At 51.9% G+C, this 27,165-nt stretch overlaps 1 protein-coding gene and 1 long non-coding RNA gene across 9 annotated transcripts in view; one reads left to right on the forward strand and one right to left on the reverse strand.

Annotated features, from left to right (window-relative positions):
• LOC144330148 (uncharacterized) overlaps window positions 1–10,272 on the reverse strand; it is a 26,992-nt gene extending 16,720 nt beyond the window's left edge. The window contains exon 1 of the long non-coding RNA XR_013396060.1: window positions 8,292–10,272. This is a non-coding gene — a long non-coding RNA (uncharacterized LOC144330148). The remainder of the gene's footprint in view (window positions 1–8,291) is intronic.
• Window positions 7,840–26,990, forward strand: ARHGEF40 (Rho guanine nucleotide exchange factor 40). 8 transcript variants are annotated; one of them, XM_077940499.1, is made up of 25 exons: window positions 7,840–7,935; window positions 10,227–10,321; window positions 10,545–10,742; window positions 11,427–12,672; window positions 12,824–12,991; window positions 13,137–13,257; window positions 13,852–13,948; window positions 14,054–14,134; window positions 14,264–14,380; window positions 15,676–15,771; window positions 15,872–15,987; window positions 16,383–16,509; window positions 18,137–18,259; window positions 18,350–18,493; window positions 18,986–19,596; window positions 19,719–19,953; window positions 20,305–20,391; window positions 21,306–21,521; window positions 22,224–22,394; window positions 23,146–23,323; window positions 24,439–24,543; window positions 24,758–24,901; window positions 25,390–25,532; window positions 26,273–26,319; window positions 26,457–26,990. In XM_077940499.1, exons 4-24 carry the CDS (start codon window positions 11,802–11,804, stop codon window positions 26,312–26,314), a joined length of 3,993 nt encoding a protein of 1,330 aa, XP_077796625.1. In that variant the 5' UTR covers window positions 7,840–7,935; window positions 10,227–10,321; window positions 10,545–10,742; window positions 11,427–11,801; the 3' UTR covers window positions 26,315–26,319; window positions 26,457–26,990. The 8 variants fall into 8 exon arrangements, 7 of the variants coding, with proteins under 7 accessions (XP_077796625.1, XP_077796626.1, XP_077796628.1 ...); XM_077940500.1 differs by lacking the exon at window positions 24,758–24,901 and having other exon boundaries at window positions 25,402–25,532; XM_077940502.1 differs by lacking the exon at window positions 10,227–10,321 and having other exon boundaries at window positions 14,027–14,134; window positions 25,402–25,532.
• The last annotated feature ends 175 nt before the right edge of the window (window positions 26,991–27,165 follow it).

The following is a 27,165-nucleotide window of genomic DNA, read 5'->3' on the forward strand; positions in this document are numbered from 1 at the left end:
CTAGCAGTGGAGCTTTCAGAATGGAATCTGGACCTCTGTCTTTCCTCAGCATTCTCCTCCCTCTGCACTGTGCTGCCTTCAGTTGGGTTATTTTTCTGACTTGGGAATGGGAGTATTATATCCTAGAAAACCTGAGAAACATGAGTAGGGTTTCCCTGAGGCCAGTGTAGGGGTGGCAGAGGAATTCAGCAAAATATACTCCAAGAAAAAGTAAAACTGAAAGACTGTGGGCAGGTCTCCATCCTTTATAGGGACTTTTCCTCCTTGGCCAAACTTGGAGTTTTGAGACTACTTTTACTAAGCAAAGTAGTTTTTAAACTGTAAACAAAACAGGCTGGGCACAGTGGCTCATGCCTATAATTCCAACACTTTGGGAGGCTGAGGTAGGAGGATCAATAGAGCCCAGGTGTTCAAGACCAGCCTGGGCAGTATAGTGAGACCTTGCCTCTGAAAAAAAAAAAGAAAAAAAAATTTTTTTAATTAGCTGGGTGTGGGGATGCACACCTGCCTGTAGTCCCAGCTATTTGGGATGCTGAAGTGGGAGGATTGCTTGAGCCCAGGAGGTGGCAGTTGCAGTCAGCTGAGACTGCACCACTGTACTCCAGGCTGGGCAACAGAGCAAGACCCTGTCTCAAAAAGGAAACAAAAACAAACAAAAAAAATGTATTTTAAGCAACCAGTTTTAAGCAAAAATTGCTTAAAAATGCATTTTAAGGCCAGGCGCGGTGGCTCACGCCTGTAATCCCTGCACTTTGGGAGGCCGAGGTGGGCGGATCACGAGGTCAGGAGATCGAGACCATCCTGGCTAACACGGTGAAACCCCGTCTCTACTAAAATACAAAAAATTAGCCGGGCGCGGTGGCGGGCGCCTGTAGTCCCAGCTACTCGGGAGGCTGAGGCAGGAGAATGGCGCGAACCCAGGAGGCGGAGCTTGCAGTGAGCTGAGATGGTGCCACTGCACTCCAGCCTGGGCGACAGAGTGAAGACTCCGCCTCAAAAAAAAAAAAAATGCATTTTAAGCAATTTACACTTCAGTAAATTAGAGTGCCTGCCTACCAGTGATGTGTACATATGTGTGTGTGTGTATGTGTGTGTATATGTGTGTGTGTATGTGTGTGTGTATGTGTGTGTGTATATGTGTGTGTGTATATGTGTGTGTATATGTGTGTGTGTATATGTGTATGCGTGTGTATTTAAACAAACCCATGTTCAGGGTGAAGAAGTAAAGTTATGTTAACGGAATTAGGAGTGCTATATTCCGCCAAATACAGATCTTTTGGGATTCCAAACTCCTCATCTGAAGTGCAAATATCTATTGGCACGAATAAAACAAGATAATGTAACAATTACTTGGAATCAATCACTTAGGTGTTGGATTTGGCTTGGGGTTATTTGGAGGCAAGGCAAGGATATAGGTTTTGTAATGGGGGGGTCTTAGGAGTAGATTCAACATGGGCAGAGACCTGGAGGTAGACACTGAGTACAAAAAAAGGAGATGTCAAGGAACTGGAGACAAAGTTTTACCCGCTGCTTGGCAGTTCTGAAGTCTGGGGGATGGGAGTGACTTCATGCGATTGAAATTCCCAGATTACCTGCTCCAGGAGACTGACTCTGCTGGGGTCTGCCAGTGAGAGCTGGGCTGCTGCTGGCTATAACAGGCACAGGTTATGTCTCAGTAAATGTTAATTTAACAAAATGTGGTTTTGGAGCAAAGGGCTAGGGCTAGGAAAATGTACAGATCATAAGTCTGGAAAGTTTATAAACAATTTCTTTAAAAGTTCTCTCATTATACTTAAATTTTTTCAGTGAGAGGGAATTTACCTATGGAGACAGCTTGTCCCATTTTCAGGCAACTCTTAAGTATTTAAAATTCGCTTACATAGAACCTAATCGGCTTCTCTATAACTGCAACAATTCACTGATGCCCTACCGCTTTGAGCCATTCAGAATAAGCCCAATTCCTCTTCACAATCAACCTTTTAAATATTTTAAGAGTGTTTCATGACCCCTGCCCTCCACATATTGCCACATCTGGCAATAACAAAAGTTATAAAATGGCTTCTACCATTTGACCCAATAATTCCATTTTGTAAAATATGTCAAATGGGAATAATTCAAAGTGGGGAGGAGTACATTTCTACAAATCTTTTTATACCTTTTCTTTGTACAATGGAGAAAAGTTGAACATAATATAAATTCCCTAAAATTGAGAGTGGCTAAATGAATAGTGAACAACTACTTGATTTTTTTTTTTTTTTTTTTTTTTTTTTGAGACGGAGTCTCTCTCTGTCGCCCAGGCTGCAGTGTAGTGGCGCAATCTCGGCTCACTGCAACCTCTGCCCCCTGGGTTGAAGGGATTCTCCTGTCTCAGCCTCCCAAGTAGCTGGGATTACAGGTGCACTCTGCCACACCCGGCTAATTGTTGTATTTTTAGTAGAGACTGGGTTTCGCCATGTTGGCCAGGCTGGTCTTGAACTCCTGACCTCAGGTGATCCACCCACCTCGGCCTCCCAAAGTGCCGGGATTACAGGCATGAGCCACCACACCCAGCCTACTTGATGCTTTAACTAAAGACAATGTAGGCAAAAATTATACTGATGCATGGAAATATATATGGACAATGCTACATGAAGAAAGCAGAACACAAAACTGTTATTTTCAAATGGGTTGCAACTACATGAAAGAGTTTCTGGGTTTGTATATCAACGAAGTCAGTAAGCAACTTTGGAACCTTTCCAGAAGTCCCCTCCAAACCATGCTTCCTCCAGACTCTTCTACTACAATGAACCTACATCTGAGCCAGATGATGGTCCACATCTGTCTTAAATTCTATCCCACAGCCAGGCATGGTGGCTCACACCTGTAATCTGTAATCCCAGCACTTTGGGAGGCAGAGATCAGGAGTTCGAGACCAGCCTGAGCAACATGCTAAAATCCCATTTCTACTAAAAATGCAAAAATTAGCCAGGCCTGGTGGCGGGTGCCTGTAATCTCAGCTACTTGGGAGGCCAAGGCAGGAGAATCGCTTGAACCCAGGAGGCAGACGTTGCAGTGAGCTGAGATTGTACCACTGCACTCCAGCCTGGGCAATGAGCAAAACTCCGTCTCAAAAACAAACAAAAAACAACATCAAAAAAATTCTGTCCTGCATGCTTTCTACTTGCAAATATCCTCCAACAGACAAAAAAACCTCATGAAGACTGATTCCAGGAAGACAGGAAAGCAGCTGACCCCAAGCCTCTGCCTTGCCGTTCCCACCTCTCTCTTGTCCCCAACACCATTCCTGTTCTGTGGAGCTTTCTGCCCTCCTTTCAGCCTTCACTTGGATTTATGATCTCTTTTGGGAACTGGTCAGACACTAGCTGAAAAAGCAGTGACAAAATAGACAAGGCTTTTCATTTCATAAAGTTTATTTTAAAATTATATGTGGTAGAAAGGTGAGTCTATTATGATAGAAAATAAATACATAATCAATAGAGATAAATGCTGTGAAGAAAATAAAACAGAATAACATTATTCAGAAAGACGATGGGTGAGAGACCACTTTAGACCAGGTGGCCAGGGAAGAAGACCTTTGAGACTATAACACTTTAGTTAAGACCTGAAGGATGAGAGCCAGCCACTGGAATCATGAATGAAAAGAAAGCTCCAGACAGAAGGAAAGAAGAGCAAAAAGGTGCCAAATTAAACATCTTTAGGAATAAGTAAGGCATGTTTAAAGAACTGAAAGAAGGGGCCAAATGCAGTGGCTCATACCTGTAATCCCAACACTTAGGGAGGCCAAGGTGGGCGAATCACCTGAAGTCAGGAGTTTGAGACCACCCTGGCCAACATGTTGAAACCCCGTCTTTACTAAAAATACAAAAATTAGCTGGGTGTGGTGGTGTGCGCTTGTAAGCCCAGCTACTCGGGAAGCTGAGGCACCAGAATCACTTGCACCTGGGAGGTAGAGGTTGCAGTGAGTCTAGATTGTGACGCTGCACTCCAGCCTGGGCGACAGAGCAAGACTTTGTCTCAATAACAACAACAACAGCAACAACAAAAACCCTGAAAAACTGAAAGAAGGCCACTGTGGCTGCAGGGTCACCAGTGGCTTAGCATAATGTCACCACAGGGCTATGGCAAAAGATGAAGCAGAAAAGAAAAGGAGAGATAGGTAGAAAAGGAATCATGATGCAAATGGAAAGCCATTAGACGGGGTTGATAAGATTTATTTGGATTTTTTTTTCTTTTTTTTTTTTTTTTTTTTGGAGACAGAACCTTGCTCTGTCGCCAGGCTGGAATGCAGTGGTACAGTCTCAGCTCACTGCAACCTCCACCTCCCGGGTTCAAGCAATTCTCCTGCCTCAGCCTCCCAAGTAGCTGGGATTACAGGTGCGTGCCACCACGCCCAGCTAATTTTTATGTCTTTAGTAGAGACAGGGTTTCACCATGTTGGGGTTTCACCATGTTGGCTAGGATGGTCTTGATCTCTTGACCTCCCGATCCACCTGCCTTGGCCTCCCAAAGTGCCGGGATTACAGGCATGAGCCACCGCGCCAGGCCTGATTTATTTGAATTTCTAAGATTACTCTGGCTATGGTGCAGAGAATGGCTTATCAGAAGGTAAGAGTGGAACAGGCAGACAAGTGGGGAAACTAATGTGCTAGCACTGGCAAGATGGTGGTGGTATGGACCTTGATGACACTTAGTTCAGAGAAGACAAGTTGTAAATTTTTGAAAAAATATTACCCAATCAAGTAGAACCAAAACCAATGAAAAACTAAACCATAAATAGAACTGACATATATTTACATATCACACAAATTTTTTTACCCTAAAATAACTAGGATATTGACCCCAGACTCCTTGGAAGGCAGCGCTAACAAGAACATGTGCTCTCAAGCCCATCCCTAAAATTCCCTTTGTGGTCCTTCATTAATTCCCCCTAACTTGAGGCATGGGGCTGAGGCAGAATCCTAGTCACTGCTACCCTCTAAGGGAGAAATAGTGAGCAGCCTAAAACCCCAACCCTCTATAAGATGGCAGTCATAGCTCTTGGTGCACATAAACCGCACAATAAACAGTACAGACACAGATGTTTTTCCACCTTCCCCTGTATTAGGATAGCACTAGTTTTCCATAAGAACCATACCGCAAATGTCTTCAGAATTATTTCAACTATTACTCTAAAATAAGTCTAGAAAAAACTAGTTTTTTTTTTTTCTCTCTGACCCACAGGGACATATCTATCACTTATAGAATCTCAGTGCTGGCTTCTACGAAAACAAATTTAACATTTTTTTTTTTTAGCGTGATGGTTAGGTGGCAGAAACAGTGATGTGGTGTTTAAAACTCTTCTTTTATGAACTTTGACAGCTTAGATGAGACCCTATAACTTATTAGTTGCGAGTGAAGGCTCTGGCATCAGACAGCCTGGGTTCACGTCCTGGTTTCTCATTTACCGTGTAGCTTAGAGAGAGTTTATTAACTTCAGTAAGTTACAATGTCATCTGTAAAACAGGAGTTCGAGAAGCCCCAAAGAATCTTTAATGGGTGAAGTATGGTAAGAACTGTTTGTGAATGAGAAGGCTTCTAAATCTGGTCTATTCCCAGCCTCTAATTTCTCCATTATAACTACCCCTTCATATTCCCCCACTAAAAATACATGTATCAACACATACTCTGTTGTGTACACACACACGTACACACACACACTTTTAGTTAGTAAGAGCCTGCATTCTTGGAAGAAAGTGGTATTTAACTGCTGTGACCACATGTCACTTACTTAAAATAAACCATTGTAATTTAGCACAGATTTGAAAACTCCTGGAAAGAAGGGGTAACTGCATCCCTGATTCTGTATCCAAACTTCCTTACCCCACCAGCTCAAAAACTTTCAGTGGCTCCCCTTTTTCTCCATGAAAAAAAAAAAAGATCCACTCCCTTTTCCCAGGAGTTTGTGGCCCCCCATAGCCAGATTAATTTATATTCCACTACCTAAGAGTAGTGAGCCTTGGAGTCCAATGGACAACCTTCGACCCTACCAAGGGTTCCCTAAACAATATGGGGAGTGGAAGGCCTGGTGAGGAAAGGTTCAGACACTCAACACCGAGAATGAATGAGCTGGGTTTGAGACAAGTGGATAAGGTTTTTTAAACACTGGCCCCTGTAACCGGCCACTGGGCAGTATTTACGGAATGGACACCAGGGGGTAGCAAAATCTCACTCTCCTAGCTCTGGAGAGTGTCGGTGACTCGAGGGTCCCATAACCCAGTGTTAGAAAGAGCTCCAACTCCTGTGCGGGGAAGATGGTTACTGGGGCTTGTTGCCATAGGTTCTTTTTTGACGCTATGGAGCAGAGGCCTCTTCTTGCCTCTAAGAAGGATGAACATTTGCTCTGTCCTTTTCCAGGCTCAGCGGAGCGGAGAAAAAGGTGGAGGTTAGCGTCCAGAGGAGGTGAGAGAAGAGCAAGCCACCTTGGCGGCTCCCCCGCCTCCCCTCCCGCTGTTCCAACAACTGCCCAGAGGCTCCGGCCTCCGAGGAACTGCAGGCGAGGCCGGACGTTTTCTCATCATCGCCCTCCAGCTGCAGGGGCACAGGCGTTCACGCCCCTCCGGGGACTATTCGGCTTTCTGATCTCCTCTCCTCTCCTTTCCGTCCACCCTTTAGAAGGGCTCACGGAGCTGCGGGGCTTCCCAGTGCCTGCTCAGAGGCCAGGCAGGGCATCTCCCCGCCGTGCCCGTGCCTCTCCCCGGGCTCCTGAGAGACCTCCATCCGGCCTTCCTTTCCCATTCAGACACGGTCGGGGGACGCTTGGGGTTTGATGAGGGAGTGAGGCTAGAACTTTCGTAACTAGCCCACCCCGCTTTGTCTCCTGCGCCAAATACCCATCTCCACGGCCACGAGCCCTAGCGGCCCTGCAGGACGCTATAATCACCCCAACAGAAGGAAGGGGCTGGCATCCAGTACCGAATTCTCAAACTGGAGGCCTGGTGCCTTCCCTCTTCTAGCCGAATAGACAGATAGGGATGCGGAAGGGAAGGGCCACGGAGGAGAGAACTCAGAAAATGTCCGGCGAAATGCACGCCCTCCATGAGCATCCCGATCCGGGAACCCTGCCCCCTCGGCCACGATGCCGCCCCCTATCCCAAGCCTTCGCTGCTCCCTGACTCCCGCACACTCCCGCCTTCCCCAGGCAACACAGAGGAGCCCATTGTCAGCCCAGAGGCTCCAGGCCCGAGGAGATGGAGGGAAAGGAGGAGGGCGGTCAAGCCCCATGGGGATTGGGGAATCCCCTGATTCCCGGCCTTCCGCTCTCTGCTAGGCAGGCAGGGGCCTGAAGGTCTCATTTGAGCCCCGGGTCCTGCCCAAGTCTAGAAACCGATGAGAGAAGAGGGTCCCGGGCGAGTTAGAGCGGGGAGGCTTTCCAGCCGCAGGAAGACCTCAGTTCTGGGAAGGGGCGGCACAAGGGAATTCACGCACGCCCCAGCCTTTGGAGCATCCCTTGCCGAGGCTAAACTGATCCCGCGGGGAGCGAGGCGGTGGCGGGAAAAGAGGGGCATCCTCGGCTGGGCGGGCCTCCGAGGGTCAGGGTCGGGGTTACCCGCTGGAGGGCGGGGCGGAGAAGAAAGAAGGTTGCCGGTGAACGGGACGGATAGGCTGGGGACGCCCGGGGAGCGGCAGAGAGTCTCGACGCTGGAGATAGAGTCCCGACAAGGGGTCCCGCGCGGAGGCGGGGGCGGGCGCCGAAGGGCGGGGCGGGGAGGGGCGGCCGTCTCGGCCCTCCCTGGCAGGGCCCCGCGGCCTGGAAGCCGGAGCGGGCCGAGCCGCCACCGCGGCCGGAGCTGTCCCTTAGCCAGACCCGGCGAGACACGAGCGGCGGGAGGGAGGCGGTGGCGCGCCCGGCCCCGCCCGCCCGACCAAGCGTCGGACGCGGCCCGGCGCTGAGCCATGGTGAGTCCAGCGTCGCAGCCCCCTGGGTCCCCTCGGCCTTCGCGCAGCCCGCTCCGGGCCCCCAGTCCCCAGCCTGGTGCCTCCCGATCCTGCCTCGGACTGTTCAGCGCTCCGGGGACTCTCCTCCCTCCCTTCCCCCCTTCTTCGATTTGTCTGTTCGTCTGCCCGACTGTTTAGCTCTGTCCCCACCGAGTATTGCCCTCACCCTTTCTTCCTCCTCTCCTCCGCCTCCTTCCCCATCCTCCCTTGGGTCTCTCCCCTAATCCACACACCTCCCCGCTCCCCGCCCTCCTCTGTCCTGACCTGTGCCTTTCTTTCCTGGAGCTTCCCTCCCCCTCCTGGTCCCAGCTCCTTACCCGCGGGAGACCCCTGCGGGTTGGTCCTGCAGCGTCCCTGGAAGAGGCCCGGCCCCTCGGGTCATGAGAACTGACCTGCATGGAACCACCATTTTCCATCCCTGTCCCCAACCCGGTGAGGCAGGCCCACCCATCCGGCCCTGGGGGACCGGCCACAGCTGTGGCTGGGACGGGGCCAGGGGCATGGCCAAAGAGGGAAATTCCCGCAGAGAAAAAGGGCTGCCTCAGGGTAGTTGGGGGTGCTTGGGGGGAGCTCACAGAACCAGGGGGCGTGACACTGCCAGAGCCGACCGGAGTTTGTGGGGGAGGGAAGTGCCCCAGAGCTCTTGCTGCAGGGAACTGAAGGGCTGCCTCAGGGCACTCCTGCGGCAGAGAGTGGGGAACATGAGCCGGAGCGCCCTGCAGGGAGTAGGGGACCCTGGCCGAAGCAACTTGGGGCGCTGGAAGCTGGAGGGTATCGCTAAGAAGAAGCCCACACCAATAGGAGTGAACACTGCCCTGGGAACTTTCACTGCAGAGTACTCTGAAGCATCGCTGCAAGAGTGGGCACTGCCAGAGAGAGCGCCCACTGCAAAGAGGGCGGGGGCATGGCCAAGGGGGCGCTCCCTGCAGAGTGAAGGAGGGGGAGAGGCCTTGCCAGGGGGAGCTCACCGCAGGGAGTGGAGGAGGGGCAGGGGCACTACTGGGGCCGCCCCTCTACGGAGGGAAGGGCACCCTCTGGCAGGGAGGCTGGAGGAAAAAGAAAGAGGAACTGGGCCAGGGAGAGCTGACTCAGTCTCTCTGGTCTCCTCTCTGGTCCCCGCCGGCAGGAGGCTGGGTCTCCGTGCTCCCGCCCGCCGCCTCCCTCCCCAGACCCCTCCTCCCCTCCTGCCGCTGCTGTTTCCTGTGGCTGAGACTCTCGCTCAGCCATGAGCTCACCGCCCCTAATGGGTTGCAGCTGCCTAGCTGCTCAAGCCCTAGCTCCGCACTCCCGGCCTTGGAGCAGACGGCCCCACTCTGCCTCACCCCCGGCCATCTCCACCTTCCCCCCACCCACGCGCACTGCGTCCGCCTGGTCCCGGAACACTGGGGGTCTGTCTGCTCGCCCACACACCTTGGGGCCGGGTCTGCGCGCTGACGCGCTGAATGTCCCGGTCTCTGGAGTGGTTGCCCTAACTTCCCAGACGGTCGAGACAAACTGGATGGAGGAGCTCAGAGAAAAATAAGCTATTTTGTTTTATGGCAAAGGCAAGACATGGGGGTAGGGCAGGTAGAGACCAAGGTAAAGGCTGCATTGAGTCTCCCCTTCCCCATTTACTGCAAAAAAAAAAGAAAAAAAAAATTCCAGTAAAAGGAACTTCAAAGACTGTCTTGAAAGAGAAGTTTGCAAAGGAATAGCCCAAGGGGTGGTTGTTTAGGTTGTGGGATGGAGGAAGATGTCTCATTGACTCACTTAGGGAGGGGAGTCTGGATGAAGCAGGGCTGAGTCTTTTTGAGACTCCTAGTGGAGGTTGGCAGAGAGAGGTCCCACTGGAATCAGAAAAGACCAGCTCTAATGCATACCATCAAGGCCTCCTCCTCCCTTCCCACAAGTTCCTTTTGTGACTTTTTTCTCTTTCAACTGCCCCCACCCGGTTCTTTGTAACCCAATCCCACATGCTCTAGGATTGGGTGATTGCTTCAGAGCCACTGTGGGAGAGGGAAGAGGGATGCTAGAAAGACCCAAGACAGTCACAGACAGTCTTTCCATCCTCCTCTTTTCACCAAATGACCATCTCTCTTTCACCAAATGATCATCTCTAGGACATAATTGTGGGTGATGCACCTCCACCTGAGATGGGGAGCTCTGGATGGTGTGTCTTATGAGAAGGGATTTGCAGGATGGCTCACCCCCTCAAGTTCTCAGCCATAAGCTCAGTCCCCTGATAGCCCAAAAGCCTGTCTTTTCTCTCCTAGGAAAGGTCTATGCAGTCACCCCAACTCACGAGCACCCGGAACAGCCCTGATTGGGGGCATTCACAACAAATTCTCTCTGGATCTCCAAAGCCAAGGTCTCAGAACTTGAGTGTTGAGTGCCCTGCCACGCTTGTGCACTCCGGCCCAGCCCCACTCCCATTCTGGGCTCATCAGCCAGCATTTCCTGAGTGCCCACTTTTTGCACACATTGTACAATGGGGGCCTTGGAGAACACAGCCACCCCCAGACCAGTGCAGCTCCCAAGGAGCCGCGATTGGGTGATCTCTAGGGATCTGTAGCCTGGTCCTATCTCTACAGGAGCCTGAGCCAGTGGAGGACTGTGTGCAGAGCACTCTCGCCGCCCTGTATCCACCCTTTGAGGCAACAGCCCCTACCCTGTTGGGCCAGGTGTTCCAGGTGGTGGAGAGGACTTATCGGGAGGACGCACTGAGGTACACGCTGGACTTCCTGGTACCAGCCAAGCACCTGCTTGCCAAGGTCCAGCAGGAAGCCTGTGTGAGTGGCCGTGCATCACTATTCTGCCTTCCCCAAGATCCACTGCCACACTCTACAGACTAGCCAGGCTGACTAATTCCCCCACTAACCTGGAGATACAGCCTCCCCTAATACTGATCTCTCCAAAGTCACTTAAGCCTCGTTCTCTGACCTCCCACAAACTTTGACCTTCATAGGCACTGACCATTCAGACACACACACGCACACATTCATCTTCCCCAAATTCATCTTGACCCCTGAGAAACACTGACCCCCAAAGACCCTAACTCTCCAGACCCAATTCCAGACATTTTCACCCCCTCATATGAATTTCTCAAGATACTAACTCCCCCGTACATGAGTCAACAGAGATCCTTCATTTCTACAGATATAAAGACTTCTAAGAGTCTTTAACTTCTCCAAGACAATGGCATCTGCTGACCACGTCTTGGTAACGATTCAGTTCTTACCCTCCCACACACGGAACTAGCTTCCTAGAGAAGCTTCCTACCACCAGGAGACCGATCGGTCCCAATCCCTTCCTCTCTGCCACCTGAATACCCCAAATCTCCCCTCCTGCTCTCCTGAGAGTGTAATCTTCCAGGCATAGGGCTGGTCCTGCCTAGGGTGGGCCCATTCTAACCGCCCTCTTCTGCTGGCTTCTTCAGCAGAGGCCTGAGTGCAGCCTCCCATCTCTCTCCCCAGGCCCAGTACAGTGGATTCCTCTTCTTCCATGAGGGGTGGCCGCTCTGCCTGCATGAACAGGTGGTGGTGCAGCTAGCAGCCCTACCCTGGCAACTGCTGCGCCCAGGAGACTTCTATCTGCAAGTGGTGCCCTCAGCTGCCCAGGCACCACGACTAGCACTCAAGTGTCTGGCCCCTGGGGGTGGGCGGGTGCAGGAGATTCCTGTGCCCAATGAGGCCTGTGCCTACCTATTCACACCTGAGTGGCTACAAGGCATCAACAAGGACCGGCCAACAGGTCGCCTCAGTACCTGCCTACTGTCTGCACCCTCAGGGATTCAGCGGCTGCCCTGGGCTGAGCTCATCTGCCCACGATTTGTGCACAAAGAGGGCCTCATGGTCGGACATCAGCCAAGTACGCTGCCCCCAGAACTGCCCTCTGGACCTCCAGGGCTTCCCAGCCCTCCACTTCCTGAGGAGGCGCTGGGTACCCGGAGTCCTGGGGATGGGCACAATGCCCCTGTGGAAGGACCTGAGGGCGAGTACGTGGAGCTGTTGGAGGTGACGCTGCCTGTGAGGGGGAGCCCAGCAGATGCTGAAGGCTCCCCGGGCCCCTCCAGAGTACGGACAGTACCCACTCGCAAGGGTGCTGGAGGGAAGGGCCGCCACCGGAGACACCGGGCGTGGGTGCACCAGAAGGGCCTGGGACCTCGGGACCAGGATGGAGCACGCCCACCCGGCGAGGGGAGCAGCACTGGAGCCTCCCCTGAGTCTCCCCCAGGAGCTGAGGCTGTCCCAGAGGCAGTAGTCTTAGAGGTGTCTGAGCCCCCAGCAGAGGCCGTGGGAGAAGCCTCTGAATCTTGCCCCCTGAGGCCAGGGGAGCTTAGAGGAGGAGGAGGAGGCCAGGGAGCTGAAGGACCACCTGGTACCCCTCGGAGAACAGGCAAAGGAAACAGAAGAAAGAAGCGAGCTGCAGGCAGAGGGGCTCTTAGCCGAGGAGGGGACAGTGCCCCACTGAGCCCTGGGGATAAGGAAGAGGCCAGCCACCAAGAAGCCCTTGGCAATCTGCCCTCACCAAGTGATCACAAGCTTCCAGAATGCAGCCTGGTTAAGGAGGAATATGAAGACTCAGGGAAGCCAGACTCTGAGCCCAAAGAGTTCAAAACAGCAGGCGAGAAAGAGCCTCAGCCCTCTGAAGCCTGTGGGCCTACAGAAGAGGATGCCAGAGAGAGAGAGCAGGAGGGGCCAGGCCTGGTGTGTATGGCAGGTGAGATGACACTGAGTGAGGTTCATGGGGAAAGGGCCAAAGCAGGTCGGGCCTATGGGAGGGGGCAGGATGAGGAGCAGGGTTATGCTGGGAGCAGAACAACCAGAACCATCTTAACTTCAGTCCCATTTTTCTGTCTGTGTCTGTGCAGGACACGCAGGCCCAGAAGGCCTCCTGTCTGACACTCCGACACCTCTGCTGGAGACTGTGCAGGAAGGAAAAGCGGACAGCATTCCAGAAGAGGCCCTTCCAGTCTCCATCTCTGATGACCCTGATGTGGCTTGGGACTTGATGGCATCTGGATTCTTCGTCCTGACAGGTCAGTGGGCATCAGTGGGTGAAGGGAAAAAGGACTGGGAAAGAGAAGCAATTGGGTGGGCTTGGGGACTGGGGGAGGCAGGGTGGAAGGGAGGTAGGCTTGGACTGCTCCCAGCCAGGACAGCCTGGCCGTTTTGTGTCTTCAGGAGGGGTGGACCAGAGTGGGCGAGCTCTGCTGACCATTACCCCACCGTGCCCTCCTGAGGAGCCCCCACCCTCCCGAGACATGCTGAACACAACTCTTCATTACCTCCACTCACTGCTCAGGTAACCGAGGCCCAGTCCTGGCACCCTGGACACTAACCTCCTGGTTCATGAGGACCCTCACCTCCTTCTTCTCAGGACACTGACCTTCTGACCTCTAAGGACACCTCCTTCTTCAACCTTCAGATTTCAAGTCATTGACCTTTGGCCTTACTGACCCTGACCTCCAGCTTCATATCTTCATTGATCCTCAAAAGCAACACTGTTGACTTTCACTGTCTTCCAACACTACCAAGATCATCAGGACATTGGTTCACTTATTCAACAAATATTGATTGAGCACTGAGTACCTATTAGGCACCATACTACAGGCTGACATTGAATGCATGCCATTCCAGAACAGAATTCTGAACTTTCCAGACCTTAATTCCTTGGCCTAGTAGCCATATGAATATAGACTCCCAACTGCTAGGCCACTTCCTCCTGTACACCCATCCCAGAATTTGGCCCTTTGCCCATTTCTTCCCAAATGTACCAGCAACTAATATCTCCTGAGGACTATTAACTAAATACAGACCCTGTATGTCTGCCTTGCTTTATCTCCTATCCCCCAAAACACACACACAGCAGCCTCTTTGACTCTTCCTGCTCCCACAGGCCTGATCTACAGACACTGGGGCTCTCCGTCCTGCTAGACCTTCGCCAGGCACCTTCACTGCCTCCAGCACTCATTACTGTCTTGAGCCAACTTCAGGTAACCACCCCTTGAACAGGCAGTTCCCCGGATCCTAACTCTTCACTAGTGGCCAGTCCAGGACACCCAATTGCCCAGTTTAGGGTTATTCTTCTCTGCCCTTAGGACTCAGGAGATCCTCCCCTCGTTCAGCGGCTGCTGATTCTCACTCACGATGACCTTCCAAGTGAACTCTGTGGATTTCAGGTTTGAGCCCTTCATTCCTACCTAGTTTCCCATCAGTAGTGGAGAAAGGAGAAGAAGCTGGCTGGAGCCCCAGGCTGGTTTCTGAGTCCTTGGGTGCCCAGGAAGAAACCCCTGCCTTACCCTCTACAGGGTGCTGAGGTGCTGTCAGAGAATGATCTGAAAAGAGTGACCACGCCAGAGGAGCTGCAGTGGGAGTTAGGAGGTCACAGGGACCCCTCTCCCAGTCACTGGGTAGAGATACACCAGGTAAGCTTCCCCTCTAACACCTAGCATCCTGGGAGCCAGGAATGACCCAGCTGAAGACATTCTAGGACAGATGCCAGGTCCAGGACATACCATGGGGTTGCAAAAAAGTGGTTTCCATTCCATTCAATTCAACAAGCATTTATGGCTCCCAAATCATGAGGAAAACATGTGCACTGTGCCATGGTCTACTGGGGAGATGGGAGGAGTATGTTAAATTATTATTATAATTACTATTTTTAGACAGTCTCGTTCTGTCACCCAGGCTGGAGTGCAGTGGTTCGATCACAGCTTACTGCATCCTCCATCCTCCAGACTCAAGCGATCCTCCCACATCAACCTCTTGAGTAGCTGCGGCTACAGGCATGTGCCGCCACACCCAGCTAATTTTTTTTGTTTGTTTGTTTGTTTGTTTGTTTGTAGAGATGGGGTTTTGCCATGTTGCCCAGGCTGGTCTCAAACTCCTGGACTCCAGTGATCCACCCGTCTCAGCCTCTCAAAGTGCTAAGATTACAGGCATGAGCTACCGTGCCCAGCCAAATAAATTATTAATATGACATTAAGTAGTACATGATTTTTGGTGGGAGATAAATCATGAAACAAGTAGAGAAGAGTGCAAGATAGTGTCAATGGGTTTCTGGAAAGCACTGAGTCAAAAGGCTGATTCTTGTTCCAAATTACTTTACCTCACTTGCAGAAATAGTGCCCTTTCTGTACCCACCCCTTGCACCAACATCCAGGCCTCGGGATCTTCATCAGCGAAGTGTAACAATCACAGTATAATTGCTAAAGGTCCTTCCAGCACTTATCTCATGTAATTCTATGAATATAAGTGTTGTGAGTATTCAAGAAGAGAGAAATAAACATGATCTGAGCTGAGTATAAAAGAGGGGTCTGTAGATGGTCTCTAAGTTTCGCCTTTAGTGTCAAAGGGGAAATTGACATGAATAGGCAGAGAGAGGGGGTTTGACAGGGTGAAGCCCCACTGAAGACAGAGAGAAAGGAAGGTGACAGTTACCAAGCTGTGCAATGTGCCAGGCCCATGCTAGTTGCTAAACTGGCATCATCTCCTTAAAAATCACAGAAGCCTTTCTTATCCTGACTTTACAGTTGAGGAACTGAAGTTCAGGAAGGTTTCTGGACCTGCCCAACATCATACAATTAGTTAGCAACAAAGTCAGGAACTGAATTCAGCATTGCCTCCATAAAAGTCTCTGGGGCTACCTCACCCCAACCCTAGGGCTTAAGTTCCTTCTTGAACTCTAATCCTCAACTCCATCCCTGCGTGTGGGTTTCAGGAAGTGGTAAGGCTATGCCGCCTGTGCCAAGGTGTGCTGGGCTCGGTACGGCAGGCCATTGAGGAGCTGGAGGGAGCAGCAGAGCCAGAGGAAGAGGTATGAAATGAGATGGGACAGTGGGGGGATGGGATTGGGATGGGGCTGGGGTGGAGACTCTCTGGTGGAACCCCAACTGGCAACTGCTCCCTATCCCCAGGAGGCAGTGGGAATGCCCAAGCCCCTGCAGAAGGTGCTGGCAGATCCCCGGCTGACGGCACTGCAGAGGGATGGGGGGGCCATCCTGATGAGGCTGCGCTCCACTCACAGCAGCAAGTACGAGGGATGGGTGTGCGGGGGCAGGTGGAAGTGGGAGGTGGAGACACAGCCGAAGGCTGCCAACAAACCTTAGCTGCCAGACCATTCTTATTGTGCATGTATCTGGGCAAGATACCATGCTTTTACACTTACTGTCTCATAACCCTCACAACATCCTTGCGTGCCATTTACTATTACAAATGAGGATTTGGAGGATCAGAAATGTTAACTGTCTTGGCCAACATCGGTCAGTAAAGAGTCAGGATTCAAACCAAAGCAGTCAGGGTTCAACCCATGCTTTTGATCCATGCTGCTATGCAGCTTCTCATGTTTGCATCCCTCGGAGGGATGGGAGGACAGAATTGAGGGGCTCAACAAAGGAAATGATTCATTCTTTCCTGCTCCTTCCCCAGACTGGAGGGCCAAGGCCCAGCTACACTGTATCAGGAAGTGGACGAGGCCATTCACCAGCTCGTGCGCCTCTCCAACCTGCACGTGCAGCATCAAGAGCAGCGGCAGTGCCTGCGGCGACTCCAGCAGGTGAGCCAGGACTCCTATGTCCCTCTTACTCGGCCTGGGAGTATGGCCTCCAGCACCTTTCCCGTTGGTACTTATAGTTGATGGTGTTCTTCTAGCCTGGCTTGGTTGAATGCCCCTCCCTGTCTCCTCACCTTTGTTGGTCAGTGTGAGATTCAACAAGAGGGTGGGAGCATCGTAGCACCAGTAAAGAAAAGCCAGGTCTCCCCCTCCCCACTGTTTATGCTTGATCGAAGATGCTGAGAGATTGTGAGAGATGCTCAGCTGCCCTAGGGGCTTCTGAAAAGAGCTGATCAACTCTGGAGTGCCTACCTTCTTAGCTGAAAAATAATAAAAGTCTATTGATACCAGTTCATTAGTTACACTGCCACACATGCACCCTTAACTCCTTATGTGATGTCATCCCTCAGACCTGAGGTCGGAAAGGTACCACCTCCCTCCACCTTGGAAGGAGAGAGCATTGAAAGCACCTAAGAGGAACTACAGGCTTCTTTGTGGGGAAGATTCAGGAATAAGGCTGGCTTCTCTGAACCTTGATTCTTCTCTCCTGGGGTTAAGAGCCCCATAGGGATTTGCTCTCCACCACACCATGTAAGGTAGAGGGAGCTTTGAAATCTGATTGTTCCTCCTTAGCCCCGAGCATGGTGAGTGGACACTTTACGGACCTGCAGGTGGGCATCAGAGGAAAGGTCATCTCAGGGCCAGTGCTAAAGCGGGAGCCGAGACTTTCTGTTTCCTAGGATTTCTTCGTATTGGCTTCCTCTAAGCCAATATCCTAGAGATGGGTTGCATCTCCTGTTTGCTTACCTGCTTATTAGCTGTTTCCCCAACTGGTTAAAAACAAGATTTGGAATCTAAAGTGCTCAGCTTGAGTTCTAGTTCTGCCATGTGTAAGATGTTGGACAAGTCATGAAGCTTCTCTGAGTTCCCAAGTCCTCATCTGTAGAATTGGGATAGTAACAATTAACTCACAACATGGTTAGAAAGATCAAATGAATTCAGCAAAGGACTATAAAAGTGGTTATTGTTGGCACTGGCTATTAGGAACAGTCTCAGACTTCTCATCCTCAGGCTGTCCCACCCCCAGCTTCCAGCCTTTCTTCAGAGGAAAATATTATCATCACTTTTTGGTCAAATATCTCAGAACCAGCATGAGAGTTTGTATAGCCCCATAATAGGCAATTAAAGCTGGACACACACACACATACACACACACCCCTTCTGTGCTGTTTCTCCAGGCTTGGTCCCTGCGACCCTTGCCCACCAGTTGCCAAGGCTTAGTGAAAGCCGTCAGTCATCCATATGACCCTCATCCTGCCTTTGGTTCACCCCAGTTTGATGTACTTCACACTCGGGCATAGCTCTGGAACTTTGACCCACCTCCCTCAGTACTTTCCACCAGCCCAGCTTCCCACTCATCTGGCACCTTACTGAAGATTTCTTACTCGGTTTTTCACTTGACCCTTGTGGAAACTATTACCATTCACTGTTGTCATTCCCACATTGCAGATGAGATGCAATAGTTCACTCAAGGTTCTACAGATTGGTGTGGTGGGGCTGATGCTGGATCTCAGCCCTTCCTTGCCTTTCCACTCCATGACCCCCTACTCTGCCACCCCATCTGCCTCAGGTGTTGCAGTGGCTCTCGGGCCCAGGGGAGGAGCAGCTGGCAAGCTTTGCTGTGCCCGGGGACACCTTGTCTGCCCTGCAGGAGACAGAGCTGCGATTCCGGGCTTTCAGCGCTGAGGTCCAGGTGAGAAAGGGCAGGAGGGCAGGTGAGAGGAGGCAGGGAGAGACTACCTAGGAGTGAGGACCAGGTCTGAGAGCAGCCTCCCTTCTCCAGGAGCGCCTGGCCCAGGCACGGGAGGCCCTGGCTCTGGAGGAGAATGCCACCTCCCAGAAGGTGCTGGATATCTTTGAACAGCGGCTGGAACAGGTTGAGAGTGGCCTCCATCGGGCCCTGCGGCTACAGCGCTTCTTCCAGCAGGTACATGCAGAGCCTTTTCCTTTTGTTCCCCCCATTTCCATTTCTTTACTTCCTTTCTGCCTGGAGAGGCTAATCAAGTTGTTAAAAGCGGAGGCTGAGGAGCCCATCTCCTTGGTTTTGACTCTTAGCTCTGCCACCTGCTTGCTGAATGACCTGGGACAAAATACTAAACCTGACTGTGCCTCCATAGATCTACCTCACAGGGCTGCTGTGGGGATTACATGAGGCAATATATAAAAGCCGTTAGCCCAGAGCCTGCCACTCATAAACGCCATATGAGTACTGGTTATTCTTTTATATAGGCTCTTCCATCTCCATACCAACTCCAAGTGACATGGTTAGGCAGTGATGCTGGAACAGTGAGAAAACGGGGAGAGTGATGGGCATTGGGAAGCCACAGGCAAGAGGACAAGGGCTGTCGTTGGGCATCCTTTGTGAGCAACACAGGCCCTTACCCTTTCTCTCCCATCCCCAACCCCTTTGATTTTGTAGGCACATGAATGGGTGGATGAGGGCTTTGCTCGACTGGCAGGAGCTGGGCCGGGTCGGGAGGCTGTGCTGGCTGCACTGGCCCTGCGGCGGGCCCCAGAGCCCAGTGCCGGCACCTTCCAGGAGATGCGGGCCCTGGCCCTGGACCTGGGCAACCCAGCAGCCCTGCGAGAATGGGGCCGCTGCCGGGCCCGCTGCCAAGAGCTGGAGAGGAGGATTCAGCAACACCTGGGAGAGGAGGCGAGCCCACGGGGCTACCGACGACGGCGGGCAGACAGTGCCAGCAGTGGAGGGGCCCAGTGGGGCCCCCACAGCCCCTCACCCAGCCTCAGCTCCTTGCTGCTCCCCAGCAGCCCTGGGCCACGGGCAGCCCCATCCCATTGCTCCTTGGCCCCATGTGGAGAGGACTATGAGGAGGAAGGCCCTGAGCTGGCTCCAGAAGCAGAGGGCAGGCCCCCACGGGCTGTGCTGATTCGAGGCCTGGAGGTCACCAGCACTGAGGTGGTAGACAGGACGTGCTCACCGCGGGAACACGTGCTGCTGGGCCGGGCTGGGGGGCCAGACGGACCCTGGGGAGTAGGCACCCCCCGGATGGAGCGCAAGCGGAGCATCAGGTGAGATCCCAGCCCAACTGGTGCCCAAGAGGCAGACCCAACTGCCCAGTAGGAAAAGAAGGTGATATTGTTGGGGGTAGTGGCTCCCTCCCACACCTCTGCCACTCCTGTTGTGCCTGCAGTGCCCAGCAGCGTCTGGTGTCTGAGCTGATTGCCTGTGAACAAGATTACGTGGCCACCTTGAGTGAACCAGTGCCACCCCCTGGGCCTGAGCTGACTCCTGAACTTCGGGGCACTTGGGCTGCTGCCCTGAGTGCCCGGGAAAGGCTTCGCAGCTTCCACCGGACACACTTTCTGCGGGAGCTTCAGGGCTGTGCCACCCACCCCCTACGCATTGGGGCCTGCTTCCTTCGCCATGTGAGTGATCCCCTCAACTTCTTCCAAGTGCTCTCTCTTCTGTGTTCCAGCCTCATCCATCTGTCCCTCTTTCTCAGTACCCACAGCCCTCTCCTCCCATGTATGGTCCATGCCATTGGGGCCCAGCCCTGTTCTGTGGGCACCTCTGCCTCTACTCAGCCTCTGCGTCCCTGCTCTCAAGGGCTGCCTGGACTATGCTCTCTCCACAGGGAGCCCTTCCCCACCTGGCAGGCAGAGTGCTCCCTGGTGACCCATCCCTCATTTGGGCTACAGAGAGGATGGAGGGGGAAGAGAGAGGTTTGTCTGCACAGACCTCGCTGGAGACACCTTATCTGTTCTTTACTGGCACAGGGGGACCAGTTCAGCCTTTATGCACAGTACGTGAAGCACCGACACAAACTGGAGAATGGTCTGGCTGTGCTCAGTCCCTCAAGCAAGGTAACTTTTTCTCCAATCTTCAGAAGAAAAGTAGAGGGGCCAGGAAGACCTAAAAACCCGCCCCAAAAATCCCACAGGGAAAAAAGCTTTCCTGGATGTGCCCAGGAACATCACCTACCAATCATCTCCTAGAATTGCCGAGGGTGGGACAAGCACTGGACTGGTGAGGCCAGGTTCTTATCCAGTCCACCTGAGGGACCAGGCAGGACTCCTGACTCATCTGGGCCTCCATTTCCACATCTGGTAAATGGGGGCGATAGTCACTATAGCCAGCTCACAGGGAGGATCTGAGCAGCAGAAGAGCTCACATCAAAAGACGTACAAGTGACTTTAAAAGTTCAAAGCCAGTGGCCCAGCGTGGTGGCTCACACCTGTAATCCCAGCACTTTGGGAGGCCGAGGCGGGCGGATCATGAGGTCAGGAGATCAAGACCATCCTGGCCACCATAGTGAAACCCTGTCTCTACTAGAAATACAAAAAAAAAAAAAAAAAAATTAGCCAGGCGTGGTGGTGAGCACCTGTAGTCCCAGCTACTCAGGAGGCTGAGGCAGGAGAATGGCGTGAACCTGGGAGGCGGGGCTTGCAGTGAGCCGAGATCGCACCACTGCACTCCAGCCTGGGTGATAGAGCAAGACGCCATCTCAGGAAAAAAAAAAAGTTCAAAGCCAGAGAGTACAGGAGATTACTATTTTGATTCTTGTTCCATTTCCCTTCAAGATATAGACGATGATTGCTGGCCTGCAGGCCCCCACCTGCTTTCTTTCCAGGTGGAAGGGTTTCGCCTTACTTTAGGGAGCATCTGGGCTTCATCTATACCCAAAAGCCTAGGGTATCACCCACCTACCCCCCAACCCCTGAGCTTGGCCCCTAGAGGCTCCAGCCCTCCCCTCATCCCTGTGTCCTCCTCAACCTAGGGCTCCATGGAGGCTGGACCTTACCTGCCCCGAGCCCTGCAACAGCCTCTGGAACAGCTGGCTCGGTATGGGCGGCTCCTGGAGGAGCTCCTGAGGGAAGCTGGGCCTGAGCTGAGTTCTGAGCGCCAGGCCCTTGGGGCTGCTGTACAGCTGCTTCGGGAACAAGAGGCCCGTGGCAGAGACCTGCTGGCTGTGGAGGCGGTGCGTGGCTGTGAGGTGAGGCCCTGGCTCCAGTCACTGCTGCTCAAACGGCCCAGCCCTGGCCTCAGAAGCCATGTAGGTTGGTGACAGGAGAACCAGGCTCCAGGGCAGAGGGCCCCAGGCTTTAATTTCTAACCAGCTGGGTGGCCTTGATTGAGTCACTGAACTTCACTGGGCCTCACTTTCCTCCTTTGTAAATAAAGAAGCTATGTCCTCCCAACATCCCATGTTCCTACATCCGCCTTGTACTCTCCCGTTCCTTTCCTAATTGTTATCTTTCCCCACCTACCCTATACTTCCTCCTGCCCCTCAACACCCAGCACATACCTTATCTCGTCTACCTAGTCTTTTTCCAGCCCTGAGGTTCCAAAACATGTTGGAATCCTATATCCTCCTCTGGAATAGACCTATTTCCCTTTCAGTTCTTCGCTGATTCTCTTCCTGGATCCCCAGCATGCAAAGGCTTCCCCACAGGCGGCTATAAACCTTACTATGCAGTGCACCTTGCCATCTTCAGAAACAGGGCTGTGCTGCTCAGCTGGGTGGGCTGTGCATGGTGACCAGTGGATGGACTCTAGGCTGAGGGCTTCCCTGACTTCCTGACCCTGCCTGAGAACCAGTGCGTTAGGCCCCTTGCCCTATAAATCTATTTTTGCTCCCTGTAAAATACAAACAAAGGGCCCCTGGGCCAACCACTTTTGCTTTTCCTTTCTCCAGATAGATCTGAAGGAGCAGGGACAGCTCTTGCATCGAGACCCCTTCACTGTCATCTGTGGCCGAAAGAAGTGCCTTCGCCATGTCTTTCTCTTTGAGCATCTCCTCCTATTCAGCAAGCTCAAGGGCCCTGAAGGAGGGTCAGAGATGTTTGTTTACAAGCAGGCCTTTAAGGTACAATTCCTGGAGTGAGTGGTGGAGGTGACAGGAAGTCATTCTCTTCTTGAGAACTCAGGATGTTCTGGAAATTCAACCCCAACACAGGTTGAGAATCTGCATCATCTAGAATAGGCTTTGGCTTGTAATCGACCATCAAGTTAGGGTGTCAGGGGATGTTGGAAGTCCCTGTCACTGGTCTACCTCATGAGGTTTTCCTTATCATTCATGCGGAAGCCTTAGGAGGCATTCCAAACGAGAGTGGAAGAGGAGCTTTCCCACTAAGGACACACATGCCTTTGGAATTAGGGTTGGTTCCTAGGGCATGAGGAGAAAGCACACTATACTTTGACTAAAGAATCCAAGAAGAGGCAGGCCTTGCTTTAGGGAAACAGCCTTGATATCCAGATAAGCATTTATAGCAACCTATGGTCCTGGATCAGGCAGTGTGGGGTGGATTCTAAGGGTTTCTAGACTTTGTACCCCCTGCATGAGTATAGCATAGAGGAAAAGGCCTGGGTCCACTTCCAGCTCTACTAAGCTATGAGAAGCCTTTGTGCAAGTTGTTTCATGTTTCTGGCCTCATTTCCCCTTCTGTAAATTATGGTTGTTGTGAAGACTAAATGTAGAGCACTTGGCACATGATAGGTGTTGAGCAAACGTTTACTGAACATCCATCAGATGCCAGGCTAAGCCCAGTGCTTGCCATGTGGCGCCACCCAGCCAGGACTTGCTCTGTCTTCACCCACTGCCCTCTGCTCTTCCTCAGACTGCTGACATGGGGCTGACAGAAAACATCGGGGACAGCGGACTCTGCTTCGAGTTGTGGTTTCGGCGGCGGCGTGCACGAGAGGCATATACTCTGCAGGCAACCTCACCAGAGATCAAACTCAAGTGGACAAGTTCTATTGCCCAGCTGCTGTGGAGACAGGCAGCCCACAACAAGGGTACTGGGCAGAGCTGAGGAACAGGGTGCTTGGAGTCAGGGTTATAGCAGGAAGTTTTCTGGAGAGTATGGGGACTGCTTGGGAAAACAGTTTATAGGATGAAGAAAGAATGGCTTAGAAGAAGATTCAAGATTTGGCTTGAGAGAAATTACTGAGGTAGAAATAAGCCTAAGATATACCAAAAAGAAAGAGAAAGCTGGCAAATTTCAGGGAAGCAAGAGCAAGTAGGGGTCAGGTGCATTTTGAGAGAGCAAAGTGGGAGGATTGCTTGAGGCCAGGTGTTCAAGACCAGCCTGGGGACATAGTGAGACCCCATTTCTACAAAAAAGTTTAAAATTAACTGGGCATGGTGGTGTGCACCTATAGTCCTAGTTGAAGAGTAAGGTAGGAGGATCACTTGAGCCCAAATGTTCAAGGCTACAATGAGCTATGATGGTGCCACTGCACTTGAGCCTGAGTGACAGAGCAAGACTCTGTCTTTAAAGGATTAAAAAAATTTTTTTTAATAAAGCAAATGGCTGGAAAAAGAAGGTGAGAAACCACTCACTTGGATTTAAGAACTGCTGCTACTTGCTGTGTGACCTGGACTAGTTTTGTTTTTTGTTAGTTTTGTTTTTATTTTTGACTTTTTGCTGGATTTTACCTTGGTTTTAATTTTCGGAACTTCATTCTGCTCATCTGAAAAATGAAATAGTAATGTCTTCTTCTTAGTGTAATAGGGATGATTAAGTAAGGTGAAATATATGGAAGCACCTTATAAACTGTAAAAGTATGTAAAAATGTGAGGGTTTTTTTGTTTTGTTTTGCTTTTTTTTTTGCTCTTAATACCCAAGATGCAGAGTAGAAATCAGGCAGCTGGGATGCCAAATGGGCAGGATGCAACATACTGGAGAGAACAGCCAGATATCTGAGGAGGAAGTCACACCATCATTGCCATCCATGTTGTGATAGTCAACAGGAGGAGTAAAAAGAGACACGAGAGGAATGAAAGGGAGGAATGAGGGTTGGAAAGGAGCAAAACAAAAACAAAAACAAACCAAAAAAGTAAACCATGACGTGCTAGGGCTAGAGAGAAGGTCAGGAAGAAGTTGGTAACAAGTGTCCCTATTCCCCAGAGCTCCGAGTGCAGCAGATGGTGTCCATGGGCATTGGGAATAAACCCTTCCTGGACATCAAAGCCCTTGGGGAGCGGACGCTGAGTGCCCTGCTCACTGGAAGAGGTGAGGGCCATGGTGCTGGGGGGTGGCCCCCAGGAGTGAAGACCTTGACAATGAGGATACAAAGGGGAGGTGTGGTGGAAAGTCAGGAAGGGCATCTCGTTCCCAAATCAGTGGGACTGGCTGGGAGGCCCTCTGTGAGACTGAGGGTCATTCCAGGGAGCCAAGAGGGCTTTCCCACACCAGCACCCCACTCCCCACTCCCCACTCTCTGCAGCCGCCCGCACCCGGGCCTCCGTGGCCGTGTCATCCTTTGAGCATGCCGGCCCCTCCCTTCCCGGCCTTTCGCCGGGAGCCTGCTCCCTGCCTGCCCGCGTCGAGGAGGAGGCCTGGGATCTGGACGTCAAGCAAATTTCCCTGGGTGAGGCACCTCTGAAGGGGTGGCTCCCAACAGCTCGGTCATGGTGGTGATGTTCAGGCTGCTTGCTGCTGAGCAATTCCTTTTTCTAGCCAAGTAGCCCAGTTGCCATGACAACTATGTACAGCTTCCCCACTGCTAAAAGAACCGTCTGGTTGCTAGGGTGATGCTTACAACAGCCTGTTGCTAAGAAGCACTTCCTCTGTACCTCTCTCTCTAGCTCTCCTTGGGTTTCTATGGAAACTGCCTCAGCTTCCTGTTGTACCCTCTTGGTTCACCACGGCAATCCTTATAGTTTCCTGTCGCTTCTTCCCTGGTTGCTCTAATGATGCTGCTGACAATTTCCTGCCTCTTGGTAGGGGGTTCCCTTGCAACTGGATCGCTATGGTGACTTACAGCTTCCTGTTGCTATGGAGCTTTTTCTTCCCTGATGGAGCAGCTTGGTTGCTTAAGGTAATCTGGAGGGATTCTATACTCTGCTCTCACCCTAGCTTCCCCTTCAGCCCCAGAAACACTTGACTCTTCTGGAGATGTGTCCCCAGGACCAAGAAACAGCCCCAGCCTGCAACCCCCCAACCCTGGGAGCAGCACTCCCACCCTGGCCAGTCGAGGGATCTTAGGGCTATCCCGGCAGGTAAGTTCCTACAATGAGGCTGGGAACGAGGTGATCTCTTTGGCTGCTTTCTGGGTGGGCTTTTCTGATCTTTCAACCCTAGGGGGGTTGGGGGAAAACTGTGAACCTGTGCTCCTAGCTGAGGCTACAGACTGGATTTATTATCTTGTCTACCTTTCTCCTCTCCCCGGGACCTGGCTAAGAGGCATCAAGGTCACAGGTTAAAAGGAATCTTAAATAAGGAGTATAGTGCTGGGGTGGATGGAAAGGGGAGAATGACAGTGGCCTGGCTTGAACTTGGGTTAAAATGGCAAAACTCAGGCCAGGTGAGGTGGCTCATACCTGTAATCCCAGACTTTCAGAGGCTCAGCTGAGAGGATCACTTGAGCCTAGGAGTTCAAGACCAGCCTGGGCAACATAGTGAGACCCAATCTCTACAAAAAAAGAAAAAAAAGTTTTAATTAGCTGAACTTTTGAGGGGTGCACACCTATAGTCCCAGCTACTCAGGAGGCTGAAGCAGGAGGATCTCATGAGCCCAGGAGGTTGAGACTTCAGTGAGCCACATTTGTGCAACTGTACTCCAATCTGGGCAACAGTGAGCACCTGTCTCTAAAAAAATAAAAGTAAATAGCAAAATTCAAGGACTTTGGGTAGGAAAGAGAGATGAACTGACAGGCTTGTGGGGAGGGATGGAGGGAAAGAAAGCGAGAGAAAGACAAGAAATATGTCCCTAAATTCACTGTAGTTTCTCTCCCCCCAGAGCCATGCTCGAGCCCTGAGTGACCCCACCACGCCTCTGTGACCTGGGTGAGTCAGCATCCCCAATTTCTTCCACATCCAACATTCCTTCCGTCTTGCATGTACCTTCCTTCCTGTCCCCAGCTACTCGGGAGTCTGCTTCTTCCCTCTCCCAACTCATCTCCCTCTTCTCTCCTGGCTTCTAGAGAAGATCCAGAACTTGCCTGCAGCTTCTCCTCTCAGCACACTTTGGGCTGGGATGGCAGTGGGGCATAATGGAGCACTGGGCGATCACTGAATTTCTTCCCTCTGCTTCCTGGACACAGAGGAGGTCTAAGGACCAGAGTATTGCCCTGCCACCACTATCTCTAGTCCCCCTAGCTTGGTGCCTTCTCCTGCAGGAGCCAGAGCAGCCACATTGCTTGCCTTCATACCCTGGAGGTGGGGAAGTTACCCCTCTTCCAGTGCTTTCCCATCCTGGGCCACTGTATCCAGGACATCACTCCCATGCCAGCCCTCCCTGGCAGCCCATGTTCTCCTCTTTTCTCACCCCTTGACTTTCCCTGAGAAGAATCATCTGTGCCAGGTCAACCGGAGTTCCCGGTGACTCCATTCTGAGGTGTCACAAGAAATGAAGCTATGCAAACTATAATAGGAGGGTGCAACAGGGAACTGTAGACTTTATATATGTAATTACTGTTATTATAATACTATTGTTATATTAAATGTATTTACTCACACTTTGCCTCCAAGGAGCTAGAGTAGTCCTCTGGATTAAGGTGATAAATAACTTGAGCACTTTCCCTCAACCAGCCCTTAACTAGAACACAGAAAATAAAACCAAGACTGGAAGGTCCCCTGTACCCTTCCCAGGCCCAGAGCTGACTGTGTGTGAGCCTGGGAGAATGTGTCTCC

The sequence above is a fragment of the Macaca mulatta genome, chromosome 7 (genome assembly GCF_049350105.2).
Source record: "Macaca mulatta isolate MMU2019108-1 chromosome 7, T2T-MMU8v2.0, whole genome shotgun sequence".
Taxonomy (NCBI): domain Eukaryota; kingdom Metazoa; phylum Chordata; class Mammalia; order Primates; family Cercopithecidae; genus Macaca; species Macaca mulatta.

Bases quoted from the DNA above. Each gene is read 5' to 3' on its own strand.
- ARHGEF40 (XM_015143230.3), top strand. The intron at 10,743-11,426 runs GTGAGTGGCCGT...CTCTCTCCCCAG, and splicing joins AGGTCCAGCAGGAAGCCTGT to GCCCAGTACAGTGGATTCCT. The intron at 12,992-13,136 runs GTCAGTGGGCAT...TTGTGTCTTCAG, and splicing joins TGGATTCTTCGTCCTGACAG to GAGGGGTGGACCAGAGTGGG.